The sequence below is a fragment of the Phlebotomus argentipes genome, unplaced genomic scaffold (assembly GCF_947086385.1).
Source record: "Phlebotomus argentipes unplaced genomic scaffold, Phlebotomus argentipes genome assembly contig_15, whole genome shotgun sequence".
In the NCBI taxonomy this organism is placed as follows: Eukaryota; Metazoa; Arthropoda; class Insecta; order Diptera; family Psychodidae; genus Phlebotomus; species Phlebotomus argentipes.
Genome location: NW_026776181.1, coordinates 14,174,229 through 14,197,259, shown reverse-complemented (window position 1 = coordinate 14,197,259; position 23,031 = coordinate 14,174,229). Strand labels below are relative to the sequence as shown.

The window sequence follows — 23,031 nt, the reverse complement described above, 5'->3', positions numbered from 1 at the left end:
TATCGGGGATTTTACAGAGAAATCTCTCGAAAGTGCCTTCAGTTCGTGTTCATCTTCTGGATTTAGCAGTTCAATTCTTGGAAAATATTCACATTTTCCAAGTTAAGTAGCAGGAAGTGCCAAAAATACCCGGAAAGGTAGTGGAATTGTGGGGAAAATCAATAGAAAAGTGTATTGCAGTGAGAATTGAAAGTGTTTCTTTCACTGAATTGAGATAAAATGTGTGATTTATAGGTGAAGTTTTTTAAATAGTGCAGAAATTGATTGAAATTGCTCGGGATTATGTAATCATTTGGTGTCTAAGAATGCATAATCATACCAGTGATCAAATTTCTCCCACAAAAAGGCGATTTTGATAAGGCTTTTCCAATTTCTGCCATGTAATGGGTCAGAAGTCAAATATTTACAGGGTGATCTTGCTCGAGTCACTATGAAATTACTTAAGGAATTTTGTAAAATTGATCATTATGTATATTATTTACTGCTCATGATTAAATATTTAATCTGTTTATCTACTTTTTTTCGGCAAAACAAGTGTAGAGATACATTTTCGTCTTAACTTACATTTGCATATTTGACTCGTGTGACTTCGGCTTAATCCGCGATGCTTATCTACAACTATTAAATCAAAATTGAGAGTGGAAAATATGAGAGACTCCTTATCATAAGTGAGGAGAGTCCACAGAATTGATTGTCGTCACAGGCATTTCTGTAAATATATTAATCGCATTCCTGTGACATGGCAGAATGAAGATTACCATTATCAAGTGACCTTCTTATCTGCCTATTATTATTATTATTTGTAACTTGACACGCCTCTGCGTCTCGCGACTTGTGAAGAGTGTATTGCACTACGTGATAAGCCCATTTGGAGGCCGCCTGATATGGAATTAAATGCCAATAGTGGATTATGTGCATTGCTGTCTGTGAATGAACGTAGAAACGTGCGCTTCGCTCTTATCACTTGCCAGCCCATGTGTGAATGGTGTAGTTCCCAATGTATTAGCATGAGTGCTCTTGAGTTGTGTCTCCTCAATAAAAAGTCTCTCCCCTCGTGAATGAATAAAAGAGCGCGACAGTTTCAATCGAGTCCGCCGGTTGTGTATTTACAATCAGTGTCAGTGGGGACTTTGGGCAGATCAGTTGTGAAGCGACATGGAAAATTTCGCGATAATCCTCACACTTTCCTTTGCAGGCAGTGCCGAAAGACAGACTGAAGTGACTGCAGTGCGCGGTGGACAATGATCGAGAGTTCGCGGTGATAAGAAAAAAAAAGTGAGAAAGATGCCGCGAGTGATCAATTCATTGGGCAGAACAGTGATTAACTGTCTGCTTCTGCTGACTCTATCCGGATATGTGGCGGGCGGGAGACGCAGTGAGTTGCTATCAGTATTTCTCAATCTATTTAGTGGTAAGCGAGTGTTTTCCTTCCTTGAAGATCCGCTCAAGGATCCAGCCATTTGCGGACGGCCAGAGTGCGATGATACCAACTGGAAGTTCATCTACGAGCCCAACACGATCTACCGCTATGACTACTCGCTGCACGTGAAGACGCAATTCGTCGGCAGCGGCGAAAACACTTCTGATGTCCACATAATTGGTGGAGTTGAGGTGGCGTTTCCCAAAAAGTGCGAAGGACTGCTGAGAGTTCTGTCTCTCGAAATGCGGGATCGACTGCCTCAGCCATCCGCTGAGGTCAAGAGTAAGGAATCCGAGGAGACTGAAGAGGAGGATTACGAAGAGCCAGAGGAGATTGAGCTGCATCCACGAAGCTACGAATTTGGCGAGGAAGTCAGCAAGAATGAGCTGAGATTCTCCTTCCAGGATGGCCTCATTGGCGAACTCTGCCCTCACGAAAATGAACCCATTTGGGTGCTGAATCTCAAGAGGGGAATTTTGTCAGCTCTTCAGAACACGATGTCTCGCTTCGATATCGATCATCACACACTCGAGACGGACGTCTCGGGAAAATGCGAAGTGAAGTACGTTCTCGAGGGATCAGAAAACACCAGTCTCATTATCCAGAAAACCAAAAACACGGAATCCTGCAGAAATCGCTACAAAACTCACTCATTCCTGCAAACCACATCTTATGAATCTCGCAGGGATTATTCAGCCTGGCCAATTCTTCAGACAGAAAGCTACTGCAATGTAAGTTATTCCTGCACTTCTTCGCCTCCCGATGAAGACTGATTTCCACGTTTTTTTTCCAGCTATCTGTTGATCACTCGATATACAAGAGTGTGAAATGCTACGAGAGGCATCAATTGGTGCCTTTCTCCAACAACCAGTCAGGAGCTGTGACTGAATCTACACTAGAATTGAAGCTGAGTGACGAAATAGTCATAGATTACGCTCTAGACGAGGATTTCGAGCCCATCAACCGCCGATCAACCTTGCTCTTTGACCACGTGCCTTCAGCCAAGCCCACTCATGGTGAGATAAAAGCATCGCGAGAATACTTGAAGCAAATGTGCAAACTCGGTTTCCCGGACATTCAACGCGACTTCCCCGATGTTCTCATGAAATTCCTCTCCAATGCTCGCCTCCTCACCTACAATGCTCTGCAGCAGTTGCTGGCACGCGCAGAAAGTATCTGCAACAATGGGAAGAATCACGTGCTCGACAGTCTGCCCTTCATCGGCAGCACAGCCGCCGTGCTTCTGATGCGAGATCAAATTGTGAGGAATGCAATAGACACTCAAGTGGCGCAGGATTGGATATCCTCAATTGCATACATTTCCCATCCGGACGAGGATGTTGTCGGCGCCATGTTAACTCTGATTGAGCACGGAAAGAGCGTGAGGAATCCCAGCTACATATTGGCCGCCACAGCTGTGGTTCACAGCTTCTGCAAGTACAATGCTGAGTGCGATGCGAGCGAGAATGTACGGAAGATCTTGGATTACTTGGAGCACGAGGTGATGAGTGGCATGAATCAGGCGGTGCACACGCGGAAATCGAAGGAAGACTTGCTGGTGGCGCTCAAAGGACTGGGGAACATCGGTGTGGTCAGTGAGCACTTTGAGGAAGTGCTGGAGGAATTGATTGAAGATCACACAGTGCCAGTGGACGTTCGCCTGCAAGGGATTTACGTCTTCAGGCGACTTGATTGCGATAAGAGCAAGTGAGTATTAGAATATCTCATACATTATCTCTAGTTTCTCCAATCAATCATCTGCAATATTTCAGAGATTACTTCTTGGACACCTATGGAAACTTCTCTGAACACTCTGAAGTGAGAATAGCGGCGTATTTGCAGGCGATGAAGTGTCCGGATTACCAGTCAATTGAATTCATCAGAGACGTCCTTGTGCGCGAGGAAGTTAATCAGGTGGGATCATTTGTTTGGTCTCATCTCACGAATCTCGCCAAATCCTCGTCTCCAGTTCGTGTGGAGGCTCAAGGTCTCATTGTAGATGGCGACTTGGGCACAAAATACAAGCTGGACATCAGGAAGTTCTCAAGGAATTTCGAGCACAGTGTTTTCTTCAACGAGTACAATCTGGGAGCGAATGTTGATAGCAACTTGATCTTTGGAACGGATTCTTATCTACCTCGGACGTTATCACTCAACTTCACCACCGATCTCTTCGGTGAGAGCGTAAATTTGCTGGAGATTTCAGCGAGAACGGAAGGATTTGAGCACTATTTTGAGTCGATTTTCGGACCAAAAGGACCGCTGAATACAGAGAAATTCAGGGAGAAATTCTCCTTCCTCGGAAACTACTGGAAAGACTCTTCAATCAGTTCGGAAGAAGATGATGTGAACTTCGAGAGGCTCAATATGAAAGTGAAACGGGACTCAGAAGGAGGTGAAGATGATTCCGATGAGGATGAAGATTTTAGAAATAAACGAGATGTGAATCCAAAGGATGAGTTGGAGACGTCAGTGAGTAATTTGGATTACAAATTGAAGTACAAATTCAACGAGCCAAAGGCATCTTTTGGACTTAAAGTGTTTGGCAATGATCTCAAATACCACACAATCGAAGGATTTGGCGAAGTGGCCAATGCTGCAGCAAAATTGCATCCCATGAAGTACATCACTGATATACTCTCCGGCCGAGAAATCACTTACACGAAGTCGGGTATTTTCCTGGATGTTTCCTACGAAATTCCCATGAGTTCGGGAGTTCCTCTCTCACTCGTGGCACAAGGAGCCTCTTCGATCGACATGAGGATGTCAGGATTGCTCCGAGGAGCGGATTTCGTCAAGACGAAGCACTTCAATATTGAGGGGCGCGTGAAACCCAGTGTGTCAGTGGACATTATCACATCTATGCAAGCTGATCTCTTCTACGGAAGCACCGGAATTAAGGTCAAGAGCAATCTCTACTCGAGTTCATCCGTTGAAGCCACACTGAAAGTGAGAGGAACTAAACTGATTTCCCTTCAATTGAGCATTCCTCAGAATCGCAGTGACATCTTCAGCGCTCGTTCAGAGCTTCTGGTCATCAAGCATGATCAGGTTTTGCCACAGAGGGGAATTGAGAAGCGCTACACGAACCAGACGTGCACCTGGCCAGTGCTCGACAGAGCCATTGGATTGAAGCTGTGCACAGAATACAGTTTGCCAGACACAAGCAACTCCACCGGACTGCCCAACTTCTTCTTCACCGGCCCCATCAAGATAGACATTCACGTGGACAAGGCCGATCCGACAGCCAAGATCTTCCTCTTCGAGTATCGCTGGTCTTCGAATGAGAACGGATCTGTGGGGTCTTTTGTATTTGAGACTCCAGGATCAGCAGTTCCGCGAATATTTAGTGCAAATATGACGACAAGTGATGTGGAAAATACTCTGAGGATGTCTTTTATAAATGCCGCAACATCTTATGCGGCCGTCGGCACGTACAAGAACACAGAGAATGAGAAGAATCTTGAGGTTTACCTGGACATCAATGGTCAAAAGACATTATCAATGGAAATGGGATTGAACAGAACGGAAATCAAAAACGGTTTCATGTACTATCCGACATTCTTCCTCACAGTGAACAACGACAAAATAGCAGGACTTGGAGGAGTGGTGAAACTGACAAATAAAAAGGATGTTTCCCAATGGGATGTGAATCTCGTCTTCGAAACCAAACGACTTCAGGCTAAGCTATCAGGATATATTATAGAAACTGAGGCTTCTCTGTCCACAAAATTAGCCATGGAATATCGTTTCTTGGACCAAAAGATGGAAAGAGTGGAATTTCAGGGTGACATTGCGAACAGGAGTCAAAAGGCCAGAACGGACTATCAAGGATCGGCAAAATTACAGACAACAGCCTATGAGAAGTACAATTTTGCCAGCAACATGAAGTATGTCTCTGCGATGGGACACGCCGAGTGGCGATTGAATTTCAACAATGCCAAGGATCTGGTGAATCCTGATTACAATTTGGGCGTCAGAGTGATTTTTGCGAGATTCCATCACATGGAAAACGGCAGAACGACAGCTTCAATTGAACTCACTCGTCCAATCTCAAAGACTGACCTCAAGTTCATGATCAAGTACGAGGAGAAGGCAAAGAATGGCTCTGAGCACAACATTCTCGTGTTGGCTAGATATGCGCCTCAGAAGGAAATCACTGGAGTTCTCTCACTTCTCTTCCCACGAAGACAACTATTCGCCGTGGATGCAGCTCTCAATCTAACAGTGCCAACATTCGATTCTTGCACAGTCAATCTGAAGCTCTACGAGAAGGCCAGAAAGGATTACAACGTGAGTGTGTGATTTCCAATATTTGTTACAATATTGTAATGTGTTATCTTTTTTTAGATTGACTTCAAAGGAACATGGTTCTCTGGTCACTCAATGACCGCCCTTGGCAAGTACGAAGATCGCAGTTCGGCCATCAAAACGTTCCATCACATCAAGCTAAGCATCCAAAGTCCTTCCTTCCAAGACACTCTAGTCGACGCCAGATATTCCAGAGATGAATACGAGGTGATTGTGGATTGCCAAGTGGATTACGGTGGTTATCCGTATGGACTGAGTTTGAAGTATTCTGAAATATCACCTTTCGAAACCTACACGAACATGGAGGTGAAGTGGAAGGACAAACTGTACTGGATGTCCGCCAATATGACTTCCCAGCAGCCCAAACAACTCGTTGTAGAGATTCATCTGGACAAATACCGCGATATTCACGTGATCTTGCGATGTTTATCCAATGAGCTGAAGAAAGAGGCAGGAGTCGAGGTGAAATGGGATGCCAATCGCGATCCAACACAGAAACTGGCTATTTTTGGTGAATTCAACACGCCCGAACTGAAGGTTTACGATGGAAGATTTATTATTGCCTATCCCGAGAGGACTTTTAGTGGTACTTTTGATTACAAGTCCGAAGATGCTATCACAAAAGCGAATGCAAGACTTGGCTGGAGTTCTTTTGAGGCCATCGAGTTGAAGTACGAAAGTGGGAATTTACCTGGTCCGGTTAAGGATATCTGGACCACCATTATCATCAACACTCCCTTCGACGGATGGAAGCAGAACTCGATCAACACTGGCCTTCACTACAATAACAACCTTTTGCTGCTCAATGGGAGTGTCGTTTGGGGCGAAAACTACTTGGGAGCTGAATTTATGGGAGATTACGAGATTAAGGATCCAGTGTTCGGGTGTGAATTCCGCACAGCACTTAACAGTTCAATTGCAATTATGCCCACATTTAGCATTCACTTCAAGCACCGCCACGATGATAAGAAAGTCGACACGGATGCCACCGTGAAGCACACAGCACACAGTGAGAGATCACAGACTTACTCCATCAAATCCGCCTGGCAATTCGACGTGAATTCTGAGTACCAGAATGTCTCTGGATCAGTGGCTTTCAGGAGTCCTTTTGAGAATTACACATCAGGCGCTCTTGTGACGAAATTCTCTCTGAATGACAAGCGCCAACTCAAGGGAGCAGCAGATCTGGATCTGGAGGAGAAGAAATTCACTCTGGCGGTTGAGGGACACATTAAGAAGATCACAGATAACATGTTGGTGGTGAATATCACGACTCCAATTGAGAGATTCAGGAACATTGTGGGAAGATTTGGCATCAATGAACGAAGCAGACACATCGTGGCCGAAGTGAGAGCTCCTAAGGATTCATTGGGTGTCGAGTTGCTCTTCCTCGTCAACTCCTTCACCAATTTTGACATCAAATTCCACTTGGCCACACCGCTGGAGGCCTTCGAGAAGGTGATCCTCATTGCACTGATGCAGAATGACAAGGTGGACTTCCGTGGAGGATGGAACAAGGTGGTTCTGGGCTTTGTTGGTGTTTGGAGATTTGTGGAATTCACCAACTTTGAATACTCCTACAATGTTTACACGCCTTTGGAGAACTTCGAAGAAAATGGACTTGTCGTGCGCCTTTTAAAGACAGATTCAGAATTGGATACAGAATGCTCATTCAAATTTGCACAATACAAAGTGGGATATAAACTTGTGTCGAAGCCCAAACCAACTCTAATCAGGCAGCTTCATCTCAAAAATATTCACAACGTGATCAATGATCTTTTCTCAGGGGAGGAAGATGCGACTGACAATGCGGAAGAGGAGGAAAATGATGAAGATAGTGAAGATTATGATGATGAGGATGAATATCTGAATTTCATTGCTTACCTTGAACTTGATACCATAATTTGGCCGACACTTAAAGGCAATCTAGACGTGGAAGAAGTCGATGATACATATTACAGCTTCGGAACACTCATTCTTCCGCAGGGAATCATTGAGATCCGGGACAAATTCTACTTCCCCGACTTCATGACGCACAGGAACACGCTGAAGATCGTGACACCCTTCCCGACTGTGAAGGAGATCAAGTCCAATTATCATATGAAAGTCGACTTGAGAGGTCGCAATATGAATTATCTCTTTGGCGTGGACTTAAATTACCTCAATAGATTGTCATGGGTTGAGAGTGGACTAGAAATGAACTATTCAAAGCGTGTTGATGCTCATGAATTGCTCGTGCATGATGTTCAGCTCAAGTTCAAGACACCACTTGAGCTTATGCCGTTCCTCTGCATTGACGGTCTTCTTGAGGTGGAAGAAAACAACTACAAGGTCGATCTTTCAGGGAATACCAACACGACTAAGCTCTCAGTTTTTGGCAATCTCGATCTCGATGAAACGTACATGGATGGATCGCTTGGCATGAGTCTGGAGGCGCCTCTTGTGCCCAATTACATGTACAAGGTGTTCTTCAAGCGAGACTCCACCACCACGGACAACACCTTCGACTTCGGCTTCGACACGAAAGACAATGGGACGCAGAACCATCTTCACATCTGGACGTCTTGGAGAAAGGACGACTTGCACTATGTCAGCGCCAAAGGGAAAATCCGCACAACTTATTTGCAAGTGAAGATGATCGATGGAACCATCCTAATCACCAGAAGACCTCATCCCCTGGCCGTTTTCAGGGTGGGTTATCAGACCGAAGACAGTTCTATAATGGTCTTCCAGACACGCGCTCAGCAAGTAGACCGAAATGTCGAACTAGAAATCAACTCTCCTCTTGAGAACTACAGAAATGTTTCCCTCCACGGGACCCTCTCGACAACAGCAACGAAAGGGCAATACATCATCCACGGTCACCTGAATCGCACTTCTGCTCTGTATCACGTCTCTGGAAACCTTCACATCAAGGACGATGTTCCTGTTCTTGTGAATATTGTGCTGCAACCAATCACAGGGGAGCCCAATTGCTCCATGATCTTCATAATTAATGACGTCAAGGGCGGAAATGGCCATACATTCCAGGCAAAAATAGAACAGGAAGAGAAATTCCTACAAATCGGAGGTGGAATTTCGTATCTAAGTAAATTCAATTGGCGCTACGCTCTCACAATGGCATCATCGGAGCCAGAAATAGGCAAAGTAAACATGAATTGCACTCTATTGCCGGAGAGGAGTGGCAAATTGAATGGAAATTTCGAATTGAACTCACCTTGGACGCATCTTGGTTTGGAGCAAATTAAATTGGATTCATGGGCGAAAGTTTCTCGTGATGCAGGAGAAATTTATGGATCATACAATTTGCCCACTGTGAAGGGTGACAGCAAAGTCTCATGGTCATGGATTCTCATGGAAAACATGCAGATTCTGTTGGAGAACAAAGTTCAGAGATCAGAGGCGAATGAGAGACTCCTCCTGACTGAATTCAAATATGTGAATCCCAATAGGAATCAGCATCGCCTTCAACTGGGGGGAAGTATAAATGTGGATAATGTGTGGCGTTTGGAAGCTAATACGAGTCTTGCAATTCCTTCTGTGAAGGACATCAGCATGAGTGCAACGATTCGTCTCCCAAAACCTGTTGGAGATGTTCACCACTTCTTTGGGAAATATCGAGGGAATGTCGGTGAGTATCATTATCTATTCTGGGATTCTCAATTAGGTTCTCATTTTATCCTTATTTCTCACAGGCACAAAGGACCCGAATATGGAAATCAATTATGAGGCACGATATGAAGCCTTTGAGTCAAACAGACGCCTTGCATCTCGTGGACAGTTCAGGAATGTTTCGGATCTGCAGGGATTCTTGCGTGTGGAATGGGGACCAAATGCCAGAGAGGATGGCGCTGAGGCATTCATGCAGATGCTGAGAAAGGGCATCAGAAAGGAATTTGCTGTGAGAGTGGCAACACCTCTTCACGCTGTGGATACACTGAAAGCCAGCGGCAGCTACGACTACAAGGATATCTATCACGTAGTGGCTGGAAAACTATTCGTTCCCTCAACAAGACAAATTGCAGACGCCGATGTGTCGTTCTCCAGTTTATCCAACACAAAAGGAATGATCAACTCCACGACACCTTTCTTCAATCTCACGTGGCTTCGTGGGGACTTTGACTTCATGACAAAAGGCGGGGAATCCAATAGATTCATCAAAGTCACTTGGCCCACGAATTTTGCAGTCTACGACTCTAAGAGTGTACTGAAATCTGTCAATTTGAACAGAGATTTCCAAGGCACGATCAAACTCGAAGTCCCTGTGGAGTCGAGACATTACGCAAACATCGTGTACGGACTCAAAGAGCGCCCCATGTTGACCACAGGAAACGCCGTGGTGGAATATAACAACAGAAAAGTCCTCGATGGCACGTACAATTGCAAGACGGAATCCAGGGCAGGATTTGAGAAGGAAACAGTGAATATTGCTCTGGAAAACAACTTGAAACCCGTCGGTATTCACTATGTTCACATGAGGCAATCTGCTGGTCCGGACGATCCTGATTACGATATGAAGCACGCAGAGCTTTTCGAGCTGAGAAACAGTAAGATTTACAACATCACTGGAGAATTGCACGTGAGAACGACGATAACTGGTCAGGAGTACAAGATTCTGGCAATTCATCCCAACAGAACAGTGATTTTCACTTCTGAGTACGATTATCAGGACAGCACGACGAAGCAGAAGTCGAAGCTTCAGCTGGCGCCATCCGTGTGGATTGCCTATGATTGGCAGCTGCAGAATCTCTCGAGAGCAGACAACGAATCTCAGGTGTTTTCCATTGAAGTGTCCTATCCTAAGAGGAACATGGGAGCCTCTGGTTGGTACGCAGTCACAGACGATACCTTCGATTCCGACGTGTCGCTCAAGTGGAACAGTCAGCATGATGAGGACCCCAAAGTCATGAAAGCTGGGCTTGAGTGGAGAAATCATCCCTTAACTGGATCTGACAAGGACAATCAGACTTGCAAATTCTCAATTGGTCATCCGTCCTTCACTGAGGATGTCACTCTCAAGGGATTGTGGTACAGAAGTGAGAGTGATTTACTGAAAACTCACGCGATAGTCAACTATTGCGATGAACCCGAGCATGAACTTCGATTGGGCTTCGAAATTAAGGATTGGACAAATATTGTGGGATACAAAAACTACTCCTACTTGATATACTCATGGCATGAGATATCTGAACTCGATCTTCACGTGGCAGGATCTCTAGGACTTCAGCCTGGATTCTACAACACGATCAACAATGGAAGGTACAAGAGAAGTTACTTGCCACTGGCCGAGGGAGTTCTCATGGGATTGGCTGATGTGAGGAACAAGGAGATAAAATATCACGTGAGTAATATTCAAACTATTGTTAGACTATGATTAATGTCCTCTTCTTACTCCTTTAGAGAGCCAGTCCTTTGAAGTCCAACAAATTTTGGCTTAAAGCTGATGGATTTTATCCCGTCTACACTATCAATGGAACCATCGAAGATACTCCAGAGACAGACATGAAACTGAAGTTCATTGTCAATTTTGACGACAAATTCGTGAAGATGTCTGTAAATCTCACGCCCGATGCCACTCAGAATATTCAAATGTACGGCTCAATTCCCGATTCAAGAAGTGCTTCATTCTACTTCCTGAGAGATTACGAGGATATTCGTGTTGTGGATGTTTCGTCGTACATCAAGATGAATCACTCCCGCTTGGTCACGAGCAAGATTATCTGGCGACCAAAGATTAAGGCGGACCTCAAGAATTTCGTAAAGAAAACCGCCGGAACTTATTACGATTCCATGGCTGATGATATTGACTACTGGGTGAAAACTATTTTCACAGAGACAAACGAAACCATCAAGGATGTCTGGTACAATGCCAAACAATACACTGAAGACTTCCTGGAAGATGTTGGGTAAGAAAGAGTGAGAATACTTAAAGATTTGGTCTATAATACTGTTCTTCTATTGCAGAGAACTGAAATTCCTGGAGGATGATTTGGAAAAATTCCACAATTTCCTTAATGCCTCGTACGAAGCAAACGACTTCTATGTCAGATCTGTGGTGAATTTCACCCTCACTATTATAGATGAGCTTGCGATCAGGAATCACATCGAATCTGTGCCGAAGATTCTCCAGGAGTTGTGGCATGTTATGGGCGAGTCAGGTCAAGCGCTGAGGAGATCTATCATTTGGCTCAAAGACACAATCAAGATTTCCTACAAGAATCTCGTGGAAATGATCTCAAAGATCCTCCACGGAGAATCTCTGGAGCATATTTCTTCGATTCTGGGAAAAGCCGTGGAGAAATATGACAAGTTCATAAAGGATCTTCATCTTTCGCTGATCAAGTACGTTGAGAATCTCTACACGAAACTAACGGACATGCTGGCGTCGTATTGGAAAAAGATTCTGCAGAACATCGAGCCGTCAATCATAAAATTCGCTCACTACGTGGAGATGATGATGTGGAATGTGAGCAAGGAAGTGTTCGATTTCCTCTACAAGAGGACAAATGAGTTCGCCGAATCGCCCTACTTTAACAAAGTCTCCAACTTCACTCAGGATCTCGATAGAGTGTACAAAGACTTTGTTCAGAACGATGCCATAACAAATATTAAGAAGTACTCAGTGATTGTGTGGCAGTTCCTTAAGGACAAGTACTTCAAGTTTGTACCCTTCGGGAAGGAACTGCATGAGGTTTATCTGGAATTGTGGGAGGAGATCAAGGGACTGAAGAAACTGGAGACGGTGCAATTCTTCATGCAACGCGTCAGTGAAGTTCAATCGAAGATCACGTGGATAATTGAGGAGCTTGAATTGGAAAAACGTCTTCAACAATTGCTGTATCTCGTGAAGACGGAAGTCTTGAGTTTCGCACAAACGGCTCTTCAGGCGGACGATAGATATCGCGAAGCGAAAACCAAGTTTGTCTTCGATCCTGACACTGGAGTGATTCAACTGGAGCAGAAACTTCCCATGTCCTGGCATGCCTTCAATGAGACACCGAAGTTTGAGGAGATTCCAGAGTATAAGTTGATTCACGACACCCAGAACTTCTTCACGGGCACCAATTTCTCCATCTGGATGGCTTTGTATGAGATCAAGAGACAACTGGATCCCAACATCTGGTTCCCACCGTACAAATCCTCATCCCTCCTCATCGGATCGCGCCACTACATGACATTCGACAGGAGATTTGTGGAGCTGAATGTGAAATACGGCCTAATTGAGCAGGACGTGAAACCGGATCAGTGTTCGTATTTGCTGGCCAGAGACTGGCTGGATTACAATTTCACGCTGGTCATGGAGCCATCGATAATCACGCATGCAGATGATTTGATATCAACCAGGAAACTTTCCCTGATAGTAGAGAATGAAGTCATTTCCTTGGACATCCTTAGCCAGGCTGTGCGAATTGGGAACAATGTGGCTTCACTGCCAGTATTGATTGGAGACACTGTCATCTACAGGGATTCCGATGTGATTTACGTGCAGTCAGAGAAGGGCTTCGATCTGGTCTGCAATCTGCAGTTCGACATCTGCACGCTGGAGCTCAGTGGATGGTATTTCGGCAAGACTGCCGGTCTTTTGGGCACAATGAACAACGAAATGGCCGATGACTTCACCACGAGTGCGAACAGCGTCACCAAATCTGAGGATAACTTCATCAGGAGTTGGGCTCTGAATCAGTGCCACCAGACGCCAAAATATGAGAAGATCAAGGACTTCTCGAAGCACAACACAACTCTCTGCGACGTGTTCTTCAACACGAAGGTTTCCTACTTCTCACCCTGCTTCTCAGTGGTCGACACCACGCCGTTCTTTGAGATGTGCATCGATTTGAGTGAGAACTCCATCGAGAATGTGATTGAGGACAGAAATCCCAGTCCGAGAGGAGCTTGTACAGCTGCTTTGGCCTACATTGAGGCCTGCAATATGGAGAAGACACTCTTGCGCGTGCCAGACGTATGTGTCTTCTGTGAACTGCACAATGGCACCTTCGTTCCCGAGGGAACCTTCCTCAGCTTCCAGGAGGAAGTGACTCAGACGACAGATGTGGTGTTCATCGTCGAAGCGAAGGAGTGCAACAAGAATCTTCTGAATGTAAAGAGTCTCTCATCTGTGGTCAGCGCTCTGGAGAAGGAACTTCTTGATGCTGGATTCACTGAGAATAGGTACAGAAATCGCCACATTTAACAGAAAGAATGTTAATTTTGAAATTCGTGTTCCAGATATTCCGTGATTGCCTTCGGAGGCGAGAGTCCGTTCGACAAGCCAAGGAGTGTTGTTGTGAATAACGAAGTGTTCACCGAGGCCAAGAATCTTGTCCAGTTCTTCGATTACATTAGAACTGGGAATGGAACAAATCGTGACATCTTCCAGGCTATCAGTGTGGCTGCGAAGTTGAACTTCAGGCCAGGAGTGTCTAAGACGTTCATCCTTTTGCCCTGCTCCGAGTGCAAGTCCAGTGATAGTAAATTTGACTATTCTTCCCTCTTGCAATTGCTGCTGGAGAATGGCATAAAGCTTCACATTCTCATGGATCAGGAGATTCTCTTCGACAAGGGCAGAGCCGGTAGGATGTTCTTCGGCATGGACAGGGACTTTGCGTACACTAAGAAGGATCTGCATGAGTTGAAGGGCGACACTGAGTTGAGGAAGCAAGTGCGTCTGCCAAAGGCCACGTTGGGATTGTGCACTCCACTGGCCATCGAGAGTTCAGGATCGGTATTTTCAGCCAAGAAATTGCGACCAGGAAATTCGGAGAAGAAGAACCCAGTGAAGAAGTTCTCGACGGTCTTCGCGAAGAGAGTGGTCAAGACAGCAGCACCGCCAGAGTGCCAGACTTGTGAGTGCACTGGTCACAATTCCGGGATTGCCTACGTCGTCTGCTACCCGTGCTCCTACCCAAATCCAGGCAGCTGGGATTATGTGAGTACTGAAGTGAATTGTGTGTGAACACAAGTTGAAAACACACTTTTCTTTACAGGGCTTCAGTGAAGAGTCTCTCCAATCCGGCCCAGAACTTGATTGGAATTTCGATGATGAGGACTACAATAATTAAATACTCATAGGCTTTTGTAATGAAAATAAATTTAAGGTGTGCTTTAGGCATAAGAACAATCATTGTTGGAAAAGAACTAATTCTATTCAAGTCGTCTTACCATTTATTTTCGCTCTCAGAAAAACTTGTGAGCAAAGTCTTCGGAGTGATATGTAGAGTAGTGAAGATCCGCATCAATTTTGCATGTCTTCGGTGGCAGTGGCAAAGGCATCTTCCTGGGTTTCTTTACAGCCGGCCGCGCCATAAGATCGAAGAGATGCTCGACGTCGTCGTCTTCCGAATCCGTCATCAAATCAATTGTTCCAAGGATATCATAATCCTTGTCTGGGACGTGTTCAGCAGTCGGAATCAGCACCGGATCAGATCCTGCAGAATCTTCAGTATTGGTCTGGGTTTTGGCAACATTGACAGTGTCAGATTCCCGCACTTCCGGAGGTTTAAAGACGGAAATGCAGACGTCACAGTAGAAGTTGTTGTCCAGAATGAAGAGGCACTCTTCGTGGGAAAAACATCCACAAGCATCACATTTCCTGATCAGTGTGTATTCTCGGCTGCATTCAGGAGAGTTGCAGATTTCTTTCGAGACATCATCCTGAACAGCAAATCCACTCTCCGGAACATCAATTCCTTGGGACTCAACGTAGTCTCTGAATTCAGGTTCAGAGCAGAAAAAGCACTTCAAGTCACATCCGGCACACGATGCAAACTTCTCAAGGCACTTCCGGTGAGTCTTTGTAGTGACTCTGCAATATCGGCATCGATAGATTACTTGCAAATTCTTAGTTTTTCGACCTCGATTTGACCAGAGCCCCTCGAAGCAAATGATGCACTTCTCCTTGAGATAACTGTGATGAGAACAGAGCGGAATGTCAGCCGGTTTATTCTGCAGTCTTTTTGAACGACGTATTGCTGGTTGTATGATGTTAGTGCACATTACACACTCCATTGCACTGAATTTTAGAAGTTCTTTGGAGCACAAGAACGCGAAACATAATTGTTTTGTTGAAGCGCATTTGTGGTTATGCCCGAATTCCCGCCATTTCAACAATGCCCACACGCATAAAAAACGCCCAAAACGCCCACCCGGAATTTAAATAATTTATTCGAAATGCAGCGCTGCAGATCAGTTGAACAGGCAAATGAAAAGCAGGAAAACTGAGTGGTGTGTAAAATTGTTGCTTTTCGGCTTTTATTCACGGATTTCGTTAGCTTCTCGTGTCCTTCATATTTCCTCTGCGTATTTTTGTCCTGCGATATTGCGGCAGTTTGCGGAGCGGCGCTGTTTAAATCCTTATTCTGGGGGGATTCCCCCAAATGCTGCTGACTTCAGCTTTATTTATTATGATCGCTTGAGGTTTCAGGGTTTTGTCGGCATTCATTGTGCGTGTCTGAAGAAAGAACGTGAAAGGAATTGTGAGATTAGAAGCTCAATTGTGCCTGTACAGACCCAATTTGAAGAAGAATGGCTGCGGAATGGAAGGTCCGAATTCGAACGACCAGAGAAATGATCAAGGATCTTCCCAAGATCATGTTGTTCGCTCGAGTAAGAAAATGTGGTTATTTCAGGAGAACAAGACACTTTGCGACGTGATGCTGATCGCTGGAGAAGATAAGCAGATGTGAGTTCGCGGTTTTCCACTGTCTTGACTTCTTAAGAATCATATCCTGGCCGCTATTTCACAGAATCCCAGCTCATCGCGTTGTCCTGTCAGCGGCTACTGATTACTTCGAAGCAATGTTCGCGGGAAACTTCCGGGAATCTCAGGAGCAAGAGGTGACTCTCAGCGGGATTTCGGGAGACGATCTTCGGCGTCTGGTGAAGTACTGCTACACAGGAGAAATAGAGCTGAGCGAGGAAAGTTCTGTGGAATCCGTGAAGACGCTCATGAGCTCGGGAAATCACCTTCAATTGGACGGCGTGGTGAAAGTTTGCTGTGCTTTACTGGAACGTCATCTCAATCCCTCGAATTGCCTGGGACTGGCTGACTTTGCCGATCAACTCAGTTGTGAGTCTCTCGAGAAAGCAGCAAGGAAGTACATAAGCCAGCACTTTCTACAAGTGTACAAGAACGGGGAGTTCCTTCAGCTCTCTGTCGAGCAACTGGGCAAATTGTTGGCCAAGGATGATCTCAACGTGTCATCGTCTCAACGTGAGGAAGACGTCTTCCGAGCGTTGCTGGTGTGGTTTCAGCACGATTCCGAGAAACGGAAGGATTACATTCGCTATCTTTTGCCGCTCATCCAACTTCATCGGCTTAGTTCTAAGGTTAGATGATTAAGCTCTTGTTTCTCAACTCTTCAATAATGCTCTCTTTTCTTTCTTTTCCAGCTTTTCGTCGATGAGGTGAAGCCGTTGTGCGAGAGCACGAATTGCCAGGATTTGGCATGGAAAGCTGTCGAGTGGAAATTAATTCCGGAACGCTGTGCTCCGATGTCTAACCAAAAGATTCGTCGATCAATAAAAGGAAAGTTGATGGCTGTGATCTACAATTCTAGCAGGGATTGTCATCACCTCAAATCGTATTGTCCTGAAACGAAGCAGTGGATCCCTGAGACGGAAATTAGGGTTAATCGGATTGGTTGTGGCATAGTTCTTGAGAACAACAATATAATTGTCATTGGAGGAAACGCTGGAGGCATTGCTGGACTTTCAAAGGAAGTGAACAGTTTTCATATCAAATCCAAGACAATACAAAGGTGAATATTACTGAAAAAAGTGCTAATTGAATAGCTTTAATCCCAATATTTATCTTTTCTTCCAGCCTCTCACCGATGAATTCGAAGCGCACTCAATGCTGTGCTGCAGTTCTGGATGGATTTCTCCAATCTCTCTATGTGTTTGGTGGCAAAGGCAGTGGTACCGATAACCAGACCACAGTGGAGCGATTGGATCTGAGAAACGGAATCTGGAACATGGAAACTCCGATGCAGACTGGTCGCAGCGATGCTGCAGCTGTAGCGTTCCAAGAACGATTGTTCGTGATCGGCGGACGCAGTGATGGTGTATGCCTTAATTCTGTTGAGTGTTACAATCCGTACCGGAAGGAGTGGAGCTACTCGGCTCCCATGGTGGAACTGCGACATTCTATGGGAGTGACAGCAACTAGGGACTACATCTACGCTTTCGGCGGGTGTTACGATCCCTATACCTTCTATAACCATTTAAGATCCGTGGAGAGATACGATCCCAAAGCAAATGTGTGGAGTATCGTGGCGACGCTGAATATCGCTGGTCCGATGAGAACTGTTCTTTTGGAAGATAAAATTTTATGTGCTCGAATGGCTCCAATGGCATCAAACATTCCACTGGTAATTAGAATGGCAATTTAAAAGTGACTTAACTTCTAATAATTTGCTTTTTTCTGTCTTACAGAAAGTGGTGCAATTCGACCCGGAAAGCAATACGTCGTCTGAATTTGGTTTCTTGAATCTATCAGGTGAATTAAAAGACCTAAACAGTCGATCTTTAAATATATTGTTAGCGCTTATTTACGACACCAACACTGATGCGCTCAATTAACACATGTTCCCGCGTATATACCGAAGATGATAATAAATAGAAATAAAGAGAAGTCGAAGTGATTTAGCGCCATATGCAAATCTTAGTTATCCATTAAACATTCCACTAATTTCCTAAATATTCGGTAGTAAACACAGAACATAAATCCGCTCCAAACCAGCGGAAGGTAAAAAGAACGAAATAAATAAACATCTCAAAATGTGACCAATCCGTCCCGGCAAACGGATGAAACCTGTAATTTTAGTCGATTTTGCGAGTGTTCCTTTTTGTGTGCGATTACAGATAGAGCGGGCTTCACCCAGTTTAATATTTGGACAGAAGTAAACTGAAGTCCAGCAGCGATATCGGAAAAGTTTAAGAAAAGTACATTGAATCGATCCATCCTCTCCGGTTTTCGTTTGCAACTTTCCATAAAATCACAAGAAAAATCAATAAAAGTGTGGGAGTTTAATAGAATCATCAGTACATTTCACATAAGTGGGTTATTAAGAGAATTAAAAATCTGCTAAAAATCAAAGACGTTAAGAATGGATAGCGATTAATATTCAATTATTTGGGAAGATCGGAGAATCTCGGTGGCGTCTTCCAGACTGCTGATGAATTCCTGTGCAGATCTTTGGGATCGATGCTCGGGAAGATCTCCTTCAGATTGGGAGTCATTGGCGCCGCCATGAAGAGTGTGTCAGCGATTTTCGGTGGCAGCAGTTCCTGGATGGCCACGAGCTCATCCCGATGCGGCCTTACACTCCATAGAGGCGGCGTGGGGCGCTTCGCTGACGACTTGCCCTCGTCGTCTGTGGAATCATCGCTGCAGAGCATCTCAAAGCCATACTTGAGCGCCTTTGCCGTCGCCCCCTTGCCGCTCTGCGCCTTCTGCAGCTCCTCCAGACGCTTCCTCTGCTCCAACTCCTGCTGCTGCTTGATCTTCGCCGCCTTGCGCCGCTCCTGGCGGATCTTCTCCTCACGCTCTTGCTGCTCGAGCATCATCCGGCGATGGCGCTCTTGCTTCTCGCGCTCCTTCTCCTCCCTGGCCTGCTGTGCCAACTTGTGGCGCTCCTCGCGCTTCTTTCGCTTCTCCTCCGCCACCAGCAGCAGCGGATTCAGAGCACGCTTAGTGTCTTCAGCACTTGTGGAGCGCGTCACCTTCCCAGCCGACGCCGGAGCGTTGGATTTTGTCTTCTTCTTTGCTCCCGTCACGATGTGAGCTAGTTTGGAAGTGGATGCGGCCTTCTGCAGCACCGGATGGCCACCATGCGATGGGGTCCCGAGCGGCGTGCGAGTCCCTGAGCGAAGTCCCGCCGAGGCGGCTGCATGACGCTCGAAAGCCTCCACCTTTGAACGCATCGGACTTTGCACACAAGGATTAAACAGCTCGTGCGGATGAGGCTTCCGCAGAGACGCCTTCTTCGGCTCCTCCGCCGGCACCTCAATCGAATTATCCTCTGTCATCAGGCTGTTGTTATTTTCTGGCATCTTCTCTGCCTCGGCATTCGCCGGTGCGATGTCAAAAGTGGCATTCATCTCCAGCGGATGCTCTACGGGCTGCTCTGCCGGCGCCTCAGCCAGTGCGTCCTCATATTGGGATTCTCCCGAAGCCTTTCGCGACGAGCTGTCGGGGACTGGAGCTTCCGGAAGTGCTGGGGTCACGGACAACTTTTCCTTCTTGATCTTTGACTCCCGGACAGGGCGCTCCACAACATTCACTGACGCCTTCTTCTTGGGTCGACCACGGCGATTCTTGGGCGCTGGTAAAGCCGGCGGAGGCATCTCCTCGTCAGAAGCCACTTCCACGAGATCTGGCTCCTTGGGCGGAATGAGCTCCACAGAATTGCTGTTACGCGCTTCCTCTTGTGGCACTTCCGGAGGCGCCAATTCGGTCTGCGCCTTTTTCTGCTTCTTCTTGGTGCGCGTCTCTCGCTTCACCACTACAGGCTCATCTGCTGGCTCCTCCTTCACCGCCACCAACATCTCATTGCTTCCCGGCTGTCTCATTTTTGTTCCCAAATCTGGTTCCTTCAAATTCTTCGACGCATTCACCTTAGCTGTCCTCACGGGCCTCAGCGGTGCCACCGGCTCGGGCATTGCAAACTCATCCTTGCGAGCCGGTTGTGAATTGGAAGACTCTGCAATCTTCTCACTGGATTCATTCTCCTTGTCTGAAAGTCAAAAGTAAATGTTGTCAGTCATCTGTTGCACTTCCAACCCAGGAAATCGCGCTTACCTTGGTCATCCTGAGCCACTCTCTTCTTCTTTGACTGCATCTGCGCAGGAAGATTCTCCAGATACTTCTTTTCCATCTCTCTTGTAAAGTGCTGGGGAGAAAAAGGAGAAAATCCATGGGAAAATGAGTCTTTTTGAGTTAACCTCGAGTCACCGTTTTTACTCACCGCTATCATAGCCAGTCGCTCCTTTCGACTCTCAGTCACCATCCCCACGAAGGATCCCACCTTATTAACTAACTCATCCATCTTGCTTGCAGACTTTGCACAACAGAAAACACAGAAATTATGCCAAATCGAGTCCTTTTCACGAGAAAAACAAAAGCGTCGCTGCCAGTCTCTGCGCTTTTTCAATCCAAGTGATTCGTGTGAAGTGAGCACAGAATCGGAGCATTTTGGTGATCACAGCGCCACCTCCACATGAGCACAAATGCCTAAAAATGCCCACAAGACGTCAAATCGCCAATCGCGCTAGAAAATACGTTGATTGCTTATAATTTCTTGTATTTACTTGTTTTTTGAAATATTCAACAAGATTTGGTTTACGCAAGTGATTCGATTTGGTTGGTGTATTATTGTAGTTGCCAAAATTGCTGAAGGAGCACCGGGAATATATTCGTGCAATTAGAAATGAGGTGAGTGTTGTCAATGATGATTTCTGTCTTGTCTACTTGGAAATTTACATATATTTTAGGCTTGTCATCCTGATTTTCTCATTATTTGTTATCTTCGTCGATGTGCAAGCCCTGGGATTTCTGGATCAAGTGATAGAATTCATCTGGCCAGCGAATTTGGGTATATAAGAAGTCGTAAGCAAGGTTATGTCGGGTGAAATAATTGGAATATTTGGCCTTCCACAGAGACAGTCCGGGAGACCTCCTCAGCTGGCGATGTGCCAAAAATACTCTTCGAGCTGACGCCGCACGAGACGACGTTCCTCGAGGAGGTGCTGTCGTTGTCCGGCACGAAATCACCCTCGAGCCTGGACAGGTGCCAACAGAGAGTAGTACTCAAGTTGCGTAAACAATGCCGGGAAATGAATGAAGAGGAGCTGGGAAAACTATCTGTGATGTTGGTGAATTGCCAGCGCCAGTCAGAGGGCAGGATCGTGCTGGAATGCTCAGAGAGCATGTCACTCAGGGATTGTGTGTCATCTATTGACACCGATGCGTATTCTGCCTATCAGACGATGGCCACCAGAGCTAAGGCTGTTTGTATTGCCGTGGGACAACAGCAATATCGCCTCTGGGCAGAGAAGGCTGTCAATAAGCTTACAGACTTTGGTGAGAAATTTCCTCAGCGGCTTAATGTTCTCGTAAAATAAATATTGATGTTTTGTCCAGCTCACGAGCAGCTTCAGGCGTCAGATCGGCTTGTGGAGGATCAGAGAAGTCTTCAAGAATTAATTGACACCACCAGCAGTCGCATAGCTGATAAGGAGAGAGAGATTCTGACGCTGATAGACTTTATTCGGTAAGACAAGTTTGCTATCCCTGGGAAAATCTTTGGGTTGATCTGAGCAACTCTAAACATGCAGTGAAATTCTAGTGCGAAATCCATGGCAAGTGTTAAGGAGGCTTCTCGAGAAAACTCTTTGTGGATGGAATCACACAAGCAAAAAATTGGTAGGAAACATTCTCAAGACAGTGTCGAAAGATTAAAAATGTATGTCTCATTTAATTTGCAGAGAGTACATTGGAGGAATTCAACAAATTCTCAAGTGATATCACAAGTACAAGCACTCTCCTTGGCTCTGACCTAGAGAAATTGCATGAGAACACCTTGAAAATTGCAAAGGAAATCTCTGCGGCAAATACAGAGTTACTAGAGCAAATCGAGAAGATCTCCAGCCAGTACAGAATGACACTGGACCACCTGGGAAATATTCAATCGACAGTTGAGTTGCTCTTGAAGACAATCAATGCCTGGCAAGAGGATATTAATCGCAATAGTGAATGGATTGGAAGCATACTCGGTGGAATTAATGTCTACAGAGGATTGCTTCATGCTGGCTTTCTCTTCATGGGCATGATTATTCTGTCCTTCATCCAAGTGGATTCCTTGAGCAGGATTTTATTTGTTGTGACAACAATTGGGAATACTTTGGGAGATTTATATATGGACATTGGACTGGAGATGCCTATTCTGCTGAGCACTTTGGTGAGCCTGATTGGAGGGAAGTATCTCGTGGGATTGGTCAGCTGGAGAGAATTGTTTTATGGCAATGCAGAGGACACAGTGGTGCAAAGGGATGAGCGGCGGAGCGTGACACCTCAGCGGAGGAATCCCCAGGAGTCTCTCTTCACATGCACAGCCTTCACAGCTCAGGGAAATCGATGCCCAAAGTCCACCTTTGAGAGTGGAATTTACTGCCAAGAACACTCGCTCAGGAGGAAATATGATAGATAGGAATTTGTTATGTTTTGGTTCTGTTTATCAGGGAGAAATCTTAAGAATAGACATTGGTTTGTACGGATTTTCTGTTTTGGCTTCTAGAGCAGA

General features: G+C 45.6%; 4 protein-coding genes across 5 annotated transcripts; 3 read left to right on the top strand and 1 right to left on the bottom strand.

The window, feature by feature from the left end:
* Nucleotides 1-39: 39 nt before the first annotated feature.
* On the top strand, nt 40-14,866 carry LOC132263557 (uncharacterized). Of its 2 annotated transcripts, none has more exons than XM_059763367.1 (11): nt 40-137; nt 1,196-1,375; nt 1,439-2,151; nt 2,214-3,127; nt 3,193-5,713; nt 5,771-9,362; nt 9,427-11,072; nt 11,132-11,637; nt 11,696-13,900; nt 13,958-14,657; nt 14,716-14,866. In XM_059763367.1, the coding sequence occupies exons 2-11, from the start codon at nt 1,285-1,287 to the stop codon at nt 14,788-14,790; spliced, it is 12,963 nt and encodes a 4,320-aa protein (XP_059619350.1). In that variant the 5' UTR covers nt 40-137; nt 1,196-1,284; the 3' UTR covers nt 14,791-14,866. The 2 variants fall into 2 exon arrangements, with proteins under 2 accessions (XP_059619350.1, XP_059619351.1); XM_059763368.1 differs by having other exon boundaries at nt 119-234.
* Nucleotides 14,867-15,400: 534 nt separating this feature from the next.
* Nucleotides 15,401-18,363, top strand: LOC132263558 (kelch-like protein 5). Its single transcript, XM_059763369.1, has 6 exons — nt 15,401-15,514; nt 16,152-16,409; nt 16,474-17,056; nt 17,120-17,487; nt 17,553-18,099; nt 18,164-18,363. The coding sequence occupies exons 2-6, from the start codon at nt 16,264-16,266 to the stop codon at nt 18,308-18,310; spliced, it is 1,791 nt and encodes a 596-aa protein (XP_059619352.1). The 5' UTR covers nt 15,401-15,514; nt 16,152-16,263; the 3' UTR covers nt 18,311-18,363.
* Nucleotides 18,364-18,738: 375 nt separating this feature from the next.
* LOC132263249 (calponin homology domain-containing protein DDB_G0272472) lies at nt 18,739-20,916 on the bottom strand. Its single transcript, XM_059762921.1, has 3 exons — nt 20,698-20,916; nt 20,532-20,622; nt 18,739-20,466 (listed from the first exon to the last, which is right to left on the bottom strand). Exons 1-3 carry the CDS (start codon nt 20,776-20,778, stop codon nt 18,860-18,862), a joined length of 1,779 nt encoding a protein of 592 aa, XP_059618904.1. The 5' UTR covers nt 20,779-20,916; the 3' UTR covers nt 18,739-18,859.
* Nucleotides 20,917-20,977: 61 nt separating this feature from the next.
* Nucleotides 20,978-22,999, top strand: LOC132263251 (protein brambleberry-like). Its single transcript, XM_059762923.1, has 6 exons — nt 20,978-21,164; nt 21,224-21,324; nt 21,390-21,812; nt 21,873-22,002; nt 22,078-22,154; nt 22,217-22,999. Exons 1-6 carry the CDS (start codon nt 21,160-21,162, stop codon nt 22,936-22,938), a joined length of 1,458 nt encoding a protein of 485 aa, XP_059618906.1. The 5' UTR covers nt 20,978-21,159; the 3' UTR covers nt 22,939-22,999.
* The last annotated feature ends 32 nt before the right edge of the window (nt 23,000-23,031 follow it).